Here is a 10,108-nt window from a genome sequence, read left to right as displayed (position 1 = left end):
TTTAAAGTACGTCATGTAATCAAAGAGCTGCATGCAAGTACAGTTGCCACTGCTGCATTTTCAGGCGCATTATGAATGCACTCAAATCTCCCGACAGAGTTTAGTTATCCCTTCAACCGTCTGGAGCAGCACTATTGTGTTGTGTGAATGCGAGCGGCGTGAATCAGCTGAATTTGATTATTTACATTTTTTTAGGAAAGTGCAATCATGGCTACAGCAAGCAGAACGCTCGAGGATGCCGTAAATTGGGAAAATGATGTAAGCTACAGTTTTTTAATTTCTAGTTTTAATTATAATTACTATTTCATACATTATTTACTCCACTGCTTCTCAAATATTTAAGGGTGAGGCTCTGTCTTAGTTTCCTAACCTCCAAATCAGCCTTATCTTACCTTGATGATAATAATGAATACATATCACAATCTCTGATTAATTTTATTGAATTATTTCCTCTTCCCCTGTGGATGATCAGCACATAGATTTTCTTGATACATGGGGATGGAAAGAATGCCACCATAGTCGTACGAAATCAGACAAAACTGTCCCACACCAAACACCGTCGACAGGCCTTTGTTCGTTCAGTGGAGCATCACGATCGACTATTCTCTGGAAGCATCAGATTCATTTTTTCCCATAGCATAAATATGATTTTGTCCACGCAAGCAGGGCGGTAGTTAGTTAGGATGATAATGAAAACTAATCATAATGCAGTTATTCATTGGTCATTATTGCCATACTGGCAGAGAATTAATAGCCAGCCATTCCCCTTCTTCCGAGCTTGTTTCTGTTCTTGGACCATGGTTGATCGCAGTAAAACATAAGCACTACCATTTTGAGAGAACGGTTTCAGCATTTTCCACAACGCCCCAGACCACTCATTGGTCAGGGGATGTTAGCGCAGGCTTTCAACTGTATTCACTATTCTCTTAGGTCTGACTTATGAATGTACTCACGCAAAGCTTTCAAGGGATGTGTAATTTTGAGTCCAGGCTCTGTGGCAATTTTAGATTTTCCTAAGAATTTAATGCAGAGAATTCCAGTATGATGTCGGTATCTAAAGATTCATCAATCTCTCAGTATGCCCTGTAATCATTTAAAATATTCTAGAATAAGAATTTGAACATCTTGGTGGTAAAATAGAAAATAACTCAAGGAATAAAAGGGGCTCCACCACTTAAATCTTCTCCGAGAAAGACTGAGCACAGGTGTCAAAATTTTATGTTTATATCTTATGCGTCCCATTTTTATAAGTTGAAATAGACCTATTTATTTAAAAATAGTTTAAGACTGTTGAAATCTTTTTGTGCACAGGAGTTAGGTGAGGAAGTGCTTCGAATGAGCACCGATGAAATTCTTTCTAGAACACGCTTGCTGGATAATGAAGTAAAAATCATGAAAAGTGAAGTTATGAGGATCTCGCATGAGTTACAAACTCAGACAGAAAAGATAAAGGAGAATACCGAGAAGATCAAAGTCAACAAAACTTTGCCGTACTTAGTTTCAAATGTTATCGAGGTAAGGAGCTTCAACTCAATAACCATTCATCTTTATTTTAAGGGGTTGAATTTTTAATGGTTGTAAAGATATCTAGGTATCGGTTACTTGAGTTTATCTACAGAACGATTTCTTGTCAATTGTGACTTTCAATCGGAACGTTTTTAATTTCAAGCGTTGTGTCTTACATACTATATATTAGGATCCCCATTAGCAAATGCATCACTTGTTAAGTCTCAATTGTTTTCTAAAACATTTATGCAGGTGAGGAGTCATTCTAAAATTACACAATTTTCTGTGAAGCTCAAATCCATTTGATCATCTTTTGATTGAACTTATCAATACTAAAAGAAACTATGCAACACGCAAACCTACTGCGTGTTCGTCCATTTTTCACTAAAATTTCTCTTGAAGGAGGGATTTTTTTTTTTTTTTAAATCAGAAAAAAAGCAAAAGAGAGCTAAGGAAGAACTCTTTAATTCTTTGCCTTTAAGCTGATTAATACCTATATTGAATAGACTGTAGAATTTTAAGTTTCAATCCCATTTTAACCTGCACTGAAATCTCCGAAGGCTCTGTTATCTTTTTCAAGTAAAATTCTTGAATTTTAGTCTTGTCAAAAAATTTTCTCCCGCTATTGTTCTCTTTTTTACTTGTTTTTGCCACACCTCAGTATTGTTCTAATTTTTCAGTTGCTAGACATTGATCCTCAAGATACAGAAGAAGATGGAGCTGTAGTAGATTTAGACGCCCAAAGGAAGGGGAAATGTGCTGTTATCAAAACTTCCACTCGACAGGTAAAACATTGATCTCACAATCAACGGAAAAAAGTAATAATTTATGCCCTCTTAAAAACCAGATGAGCAAAAACATTCAATTATTTGATCTGAGGGCTGCAGTAAATGTGAGAGGCATCTTGAGTAGCTCGGCAATTTTCAAAAGTGACTTTTTTCCCTCTTCATCACTCTGAAAAAGTGGGGCGAATCACATACTTACTTCTCCATGAACCGTTTTGCTATCACAGCCAAATCAAGAATTTGACCATTAGCCTACTTTCGTTGTTGATGGCCCAAGTCAAATTCTGCTACTTAAATATTCTTATACCTATTATCCTTAATCTTATACTTATTATTGGTACTTAATTATAATATTATAAGCCCCACCTGAAATTATAAGTGTTACCAAGATGACTCACAGAGCATAAAGGCCATCATACAAAATAAATTACAAATTCAATTGCAAATTTAATTATGTGATAAATTATCAGTGTTCACTGTTTTTCTAGTCCTATAATATGTTGTACTTTCTATTTATATTAACAGACTTATTTCCTCCCGGTCATTGGGTTGGTTGATGCTGAAAAACTGAAACCAGGCGACTTGGTCGGTGTAAATAAAGATTCATATTTGATTCTTGAAACTCTTCCTGCAGAGTATGATGCACGTGTAAAAGCAATGGAGGTCGATGAAAGGCCGACAGAACAGTACTCAGACATTGGTGGATTAGACAAACAAATTCAAGAGGTAAGGTCTGAAGAAAGTAATTGTCAAGTCGCAGAACAAAGCGTTCTATTGCTTTATCGCTGCCCTCATGTTTAATTGTCCTCAGAGTTGCTCAGTGAGAAAGTCTCAATGTACATCTTTCTATCTTTGAACATATCCTTTTCAGTTAGTCTTGCTGTTTCTGTGTTTTATGCAAGGAAGCAGTATTTTTTGTGTTAAAATTCGTGCTCCTCAACAGAAACTGGGTATCATCCCATCGCTAAAATTGATTGATACCAATCCTGATGACCAAGGTAGTTCATGTCAAGAAACAGGCAATGTTGGTGAACTTGCAGTGGAGGACTGCGCCATGGCTATTCAACCCCAACAGATTTCATTAACTGCCAATACTAGAGCTATAGTATGCATTGCACTTCACCAGAAAGTTTAATAATTTTTAGCTTTTCTTAACTCTTCTTTTTTCCTCGTTTTTAATGTTTATCAAAATAAAAATATCATTAATCACCCCATAAAATTTAGTGATGAAGTACTGCAAACTCATTTTGTCCATATTGTGTTAATTTTTTCTTTTTTACTCTCGAACTTTGTTTAGGAAGAACTTAAATACTAATGAAAAAAATATTTAAAGCGAAAGCATGAAAAGAAGAAAAATAAACTAAAAATTTATTTTATTTTGAAAATTGCATATTTAATCGCCTGATGTATGCTCTTTTTTCTAGTTGATTGAGGCAGTAGTTTTACCAATGACTCACAAAGAAAAATTCGTGAACTTGGGTATTCAGCCACCTAAGGGAGTCCTACTCTATGGACCTCCTGGAACAGGTAAATCTTATTTATATCATTACATCACTCAGAATTTGGATGTGAGGTTTGGTTTATTTGCTTTGGTTTGAACCATCACAAATCAATCAGCAATATATCACCATTATTGTGAATCAATTTTCGGATTATCACAAGAATAATGTATCTACCCGATCAGTCTGGAAAAGAAAATCTCAAGAGCATTCCCAGTTACGACTCAAATTCAGATCGTTTACTGAGTTAGTTTTGTGTTCCCTTGGATATTTAGAAGAAATAGATTTTTTTTCTGGAATTCCTAGCTACCATTCCTGTTTTCCCTTGGAAAAATTCCTATTTTGCGGCACCTTATTCGGATCTTTCATGGCAATTTGAGTCTATATTTGGTGGTTCTAGTTCTGTACTGTGCATAGTGAAAATCTTACATCCAATTAAAAGATACACTAGATTTAAGAATTTTAGTTATTTCTTGAATGGAGCTCACTCAGGTTTTTTGTCTCGTTTCGTTTTTTTTTCCTTTTCATAATCTTTAATCAATTTCCTGTGTTTTTATTTTCTAAGGTAAAACTTTGCTGGCCAGAGCATGTGCTGCCCAGACCAAATCCTGTTACCTAAAACTAGCTGGTCCTCAGCTGGTTCAAATGTTTATCGGAGACGGTGCAAAGTTGGTAAGAGACGCTTTTGCTCTAGCCAAGGATCAAGCTCCAGCAATTATTTTCATTGATGAGTTGGATGCAATTGGAACGAAGAGATTCGACTCTGAAAAAGCCGGAGACAGAGAGGTCCAAAGAACTATGCTTGAACTCCTTAACCAGTTGGATGGTTTTAGTTCAACAGCTGATATCAAAGTAAGTATGGTTTTTTTTTTTTTTTTTTTTTTGTTTTTTTTTTTTACTTAACATCAATATTTCAAAATTTTTTAAGTTTAGAAATCGGTTAATACAGATCCTTAGCCATCCAAAAAGAGGACCCACAAAAGAAGAAACTTTGATGCACAGAATATCGGGTACTATTCAGGAAGAAATTCGTGTATTTTTCACTTTTAAGAGATGGAAATGAAGAGAGCAACTATTCGAACGCCGTAGTAGATATGTGATATCACGCAAAATTGAAGGAAAATCTTTTTTTGCCTATCTCAAATTACTGACTGTAAATGGACATTATGCTCGCATCGAAGTAAAATTTGCGAATTTTCTGCGATAATGAGGTAAAAATCGTGTGATTCTGAATGTCTTTAATAAATCTGTGGAAATTTGCGTACATATTGCGATATTGAGGTGATTAATGTGTAAATTATGATAATTTTACTAAACTGACGGAAACATCGCGTATTTGCCGCGATGTCGCGGTGGTTATTGTGTAAAGTCTCATTTTGCTTATTAAACCGCTGTAACTCATCCCTACTATTATATGATGCTTGTCTCTAATTATCTGTCATATATTGCTTGTTTCTTGATCAGGTGATAGCTGCCACAAACCGTATCGATATCCTAGATCCTGCTCTATTACGTAGTGGACGTCTAGACAGGAAAATTGAATTTCCTCATCCCAATGAAGAGGCTCGAGCACGTATTATGCAAATTCACTCTCGTAAAATGAATGTCAGTCCGGATGTAAACTTCGAGGAGCTATCTCGCTCAACAGATGATTTCAATGGAGCTCAGTGTAAAGCTGTTTGTGTAGAAGCTGTAAGTATAGTCTTTAGGTTCTCCTCAACCTGATCTCATCTAATCTTAAAAATTGGTTTTTCAACCCATATTTAAGGAATAAATTTTTAGTATGTGTACCTGGTTTGTTGATCTTAGGTGTTGATACCCATAAGACCAATGTTAAATGCTATCAATAGTCCAGGTATCCATCAGTACATAAAGACACATATATTGTGGGAAGAAGAATCTACACAGCGTATCATATTCGTAGTCTACGGCCTTTGATTGATATTCTTTTGAAGGTCTAGGGCTGAGGTATCAGGGGCAATCACAATAATGTATTTGCCTTTGGAAAGTACAGGAAACATGTCGACGGTGTAAGTGGGCAATCACATAACTCGATTTGCGACGTCGCAGACTTCCTGTCATACTTTATTTTTTAAACGGAAAACTACTCAAAGGCAATTCCTCAAAACTGCCGTGATTTTCCTTCTCTGTGCAAAGAAAATTCTCCAAAAACGTCTAGGAATGATGTCAGTTTGTTCTCCTCTAAAAAAATAACATGGAGGCGGAGATTTTCAAACACCGCAAACGAGTTATGTGATTGTCGACTTACACCGTCCGTGTCTGTTTTTGTTGTTGCAAACGTCCTGTCTCCTATTTTCGAAACATCAAATTTTTCAACACCATTTTGGAAAAGTTCCTTGGTTCTTTTTCTTTATGTTGAATATTCTGTAAAAATTTCAATCTATACTATAAGCTCCAAGACCTCCTAATTTTGCGAAACTGGTGACGCTTAGTTCCAGCGTTCTACCGGGCCGATTTTCATGATTTTTGCGGCTATTGACGGGCAATTGTCTCTAGATAAGCCAACTCCTTTCAGATTTTGAAAATATGGCCCAGGTTTTTTTATATTACGTGGTAAAGTTGCGAATTCTCCCATATAAACAATGTAAATTTATGTGTTTTGTCATAGTTCGTTTGAGCATTCTACTGGGCCGATTTCCATGATTTTTGCGTAAATCGACAGGTAATAGGCTCTAGATGAGCCCGCTCTAATCAGATTTTGGAAAAAGGACCCAGGTTTTTTTAAAATCACGTTATTAAAGTGAGTGAATTTACAGAGTGCTCCGGGACTGCCACCGCTATGCGCGGGAGGATGCGCAGTGGTCGAGGAGATTGCGCAGTAGGTGTGTAGCCTGCGCATCAGCTCTACACTTATCTACACAAGATTTCCGCCGATTACCTCAAGACGAGCGGTGGCCGAGTCGTCTACGACGTCGGAAGTGTCCACATTGATTAAGGTGTGGGTTCGATCCCCGCCTCCAGAGATACTTAATAATCATCCGATTTAAGCAAATCGTTGTTTTACTGTAATATTTCATCAAGCAGTCATTCCAAAACGCGTCCTTTTGACTTCAAAAATTTTTTTTTCTTCATTCATCAAAACCAAAAATTATTTCATTCTATTAAGTATACCTCATATCGAATTTTTTTAAGGGAAAAATAAAACTAATACTAATAGGAGGGTAAAAATAGGGCCGCGAAGCGGCCCATTGATGGCGCGGAGCGCCTTCGGGGGGTTGGGCCGCGTAGCGGCCAGGGGGCGTAGCCCCCTAGTAAAATTATATTATCTTGTTCTCTTACAAAAAATGTCAGAAAGTAGAAGTAACAATTTTGAAACACGACAGTTGAGTTTTGTGATTTTCTAATTATGTTCATTTCTATGTCCAAGAAGACTGTTCAATAATTTTGAATGATGTTTGTTTCAGGGTATGATTGCTCTGCGTAGAGGTGCTTCCACTGTAACACATGAAGATTTTATGGAAGCCATCATTGAAGTTCAAGCCAAGAAGAAAACTAGCCTTAACTACTATGCTTAAATTTAATATCCATATTTTTTTTGTAAATACTTGCCCAATTTTCTAATTTGTTTTTTAAATTATAAATACAAAACAACAACAAACATTTTGGTTGGTTTTTTTTTCTCATTTTTTCTTAGCACTTACATCTTGTTCTCTGTTTATCAGATGACATTCCTGTTAAAATAGGTTTTTTTTGGGGTAGGGGGCTAACTTTTAGCCCAATCAAAGATTACACAATGAATTTGAGACAAACCATTTTTTCTCTCCTTATATTTTACATTACAGTTGGAAAACATGAGCAGAAGCTTCTCAGGACTTCAAATCCCATCATCAGAGCTTTCCGAAACAATGCACTTTACATAAACATAAAGGAATATATTTTCATGTGTTGTCCCTTGCTTGTAACAGCCCTGATGATAGCAGTCCCGAAAAGCTTCAGCTTATGTTTTCCAAGTGTAATTTAAAACAAATATAAAGAGAAAGGAATAGCATCAAGGTTTCTCTCAAATTTTGTATTCTCAAGATTATTCTAGAAGTCTTTAATCACATCATGTTTGATCAACTCGTATTGTTAATTTGGTACATGAGAAATCTTTTGTCCCACTAAATCAGTAATTCAAAGCACTATTCAATACATGTTCCACAAAATGTACAATTTTTCCACTCCAGTTTTCCTCTTACAAATATTTCCCACATCAGATATTATTATGATCTACTAAAAATAAGTTTCAAATGGACCTTCTCTTGTTATCAAAAGCTACTCTTTTGACCCATCCCTAAAAGCACCTATCTGTACGGGAAATTTACTGGCACATATGATTGTTTCTAAAATGAGCCTGAGATAATAGTTAGTTATCGTATCCAAGTAAGGCGATTCATGCCACTGCTCATGTCAAGTGGCTTCCTTGTATCCTGAAGCATTTGACTGTCATTGCAGCTGGCGTGCGTTTTGTCATGGATCTTTCAGAATGAATTTGTGTCTCCAACAAAGCATTGAGGCAAATCAGAAAATATTGCTGATTCTACCATTCAAAGAAATGAATGCGCGGGAAAATTTTTAATTCAATTCTCTTAGCCCAGTGCAGTGCTGCGCTCTTACGTAAGCAGTTCCAACTTCAGCTATTTGTTGAATGGTGCTGCGCTCTTCACCATTTCCTGAGAAAGTAATTTACGTTGAACTGTAGTTGTGGTCTTCTGATCGCCTAGACATCCCTAGAATTTTTAAATGGCGATTATTGACCTCAGTGGATAATTACTATGACTTGTTTTGCTGCCGTATTATTGCATGAAATTTCTAGTTTTCAGTTTACCCCATTTGCTTTTTACCAGTTTTAATTTATCTTTCTTTCGTGTGAGTGTTTGTTGTTTTAGTGTTTTACCATAACCTGCCTGCTCGAAGGTATTTCAGTTTTTCTTTTCCACCACATTTTATTTTTATTTTATTATTAGTTGCATTGTTTTCAATCTTAATCGCTGATTATATTTTTGCATTGCTACCTGTTGTCCAAACTTGTATGCTCCAAGCAACTTTCATCAGCAGGCTTTCGCTGCATTGCTAAAGTCTATGTCTTTTGTCACCCATCATCGACTGAATGTTGTTTGTAAACATCAATGTTTCAAATTCTTTAAGTATTTTAATATGCTCCTATCTTGACTGGATAACTCATGTTATTTCTGATGAAAAGTTCGATTTCTGACCGCTGTATTCATTAAATTATGGGGGCTTCCACTGCATGTGAATTTATAACAATTTCCAGCAAAGCCTAACGACGATTTGATGATTCTTTCGCTTCATAACAAACTGGTGCCTGCCTTCCAGTGACGTGAATTTAGATACTTAGATATTTTAAATTAGCTATTCCTCGAATCCTTAACCATTGTGAGCCTTTCTTGCCTCAGTCATTCAAACCTCAGGAGAGAGAAGCCCCTCTGTCTTACTCATCTGCCTCCAAGTCATTCAGTAATTCATTCGGTAAGCACCAACTACTATTTCAGACATCAGCTCCTATCTAGAGTTTGTGCAGCTCATGTTTAGATGAAAGTTGATTGCTGAATACCCTGAAGTCAGCATTACTCAGCAGGTCAACGCGTACACTATCAGGGACTGCTTGACAAGAATTGTTTCAAGCTGGGATAAACTTCTGTCCAAGTATACCATTTATGAGCTGTAGGAAGTACACATGGAAAAATCTCATCTCGAGGATGTCAAACCCTTGTTCACACCCCCATTAATACTTTAAATTAAGTACTATTCCTAGCACGAGGACTTACCTTATTCTAGCAAATCAAGTTTCTTTTCCTTACGGATAATCAACACATATAAGTAATTTGGAATTTCATGGTGCATTTGTATTCCTACATATTTCTCATTCTAAATCTGCTCCATCTATCGAAACCTGCATTGCTTCGTCAACGAACCAAACTTCCCAAGTTCTGCTGAAGTAGAGCTCGCGCACCGTATTTGGAGACAAACGTTAACCTCTGATTAGGCATAGAGAAAATAAAGAAGGTGCAAGGCAGCCATCTTGAATATTGGCTGTAAAGTAGAAAATTACACGGACTGGCAGCGTGTTCAAAATAAAGTACATTTTAGTACGAAACCTGTGTAAAGGCCTACATCACCACTGAATCTAACATTGAAAGTCATAAATTTGAACTTCAGTAACCATGACCCTCCAATTTCTGCTTTTTTGACGTACAGAAAGTAATTTAACATGTTTATATTTTCCAAACGGGACGAGTCGAGATAAAAGTTGTTATTAAGTATATGAAATATAAATTTTTAACTTCAAAAATTATT

The 10,108-nt window shown here is 36.3% G+C and overlaps 2 protein-coding genes across 6 annotated transcripts in view; both read left to right on the top strand.

Moving 5' to 3' along the window:
- The first annotated feature begins 112 nt into the window (after positions 1–112).
- Rpt5 (26S proteasome regulatory subunit Rpt5) lies at positions 113–7,409 on the top strand. The gene is made up of 8 exons (XM_019043299.2): positions 113–258; positions 1,312–1,515; positions 2,187–2,291; positions 2,817–3,017; positions 3,716–3,818; positions 4,356–4,642; positions 5,255–5,482; positions 7,216–7,409. The coding sequence occupies exons 1-8, from the start codon at positions 208–210 to the stop codon at positions 7,324–7,326; spliced, it is 1,290 nt and encodes a 429-aa protein (XP_018898844.1). The 5' UTR covers positions 113–207; the 3' UTR covers positions 7,327–7,409.
- Positions 7,410–8,464: 1,055 nt separating this feature from the next.
- Positions 8,465–10,108, top strand: part of cyst (rho guanine nucleotide exchange factor 18 cysts) — a 139,001-nt gene continuing 137,357 nt past the window's right edge. For 3 of the 5 annotated variants that reach the window (XM_019043258.2, XM_019043262.2, XM_019043257.2), the window contains exon 1: positions 8,465–8,707. The gene's annotated coding sequence lies outside the window, so the exon portion shown is untranslated. The remainder of the gene's footprint in view (positions 8,708–10,108) is intronic. The other 2 variants (XM_019043261.2, XM_019043260.2) reach the window with 1 other exon arrangement.

This window comes from Bemisia tabaci, chromosome 1, assembly GCF_918797505.1.
Source record: "Bemisia tabaci chromosome 1, PGI_BMITA_v3".
NCBI classification, from domain to species: Eukaryota; Metazoa; Arthropoda; class Insecta; order Hemiptera; family Aleyrodidae; genus Bemisia; species Bemisia tabaci.
Note: the sequence above shows the minus strand (reverse complement) of the source record. Positions and strands in the feature narration are given on the sequence as shown.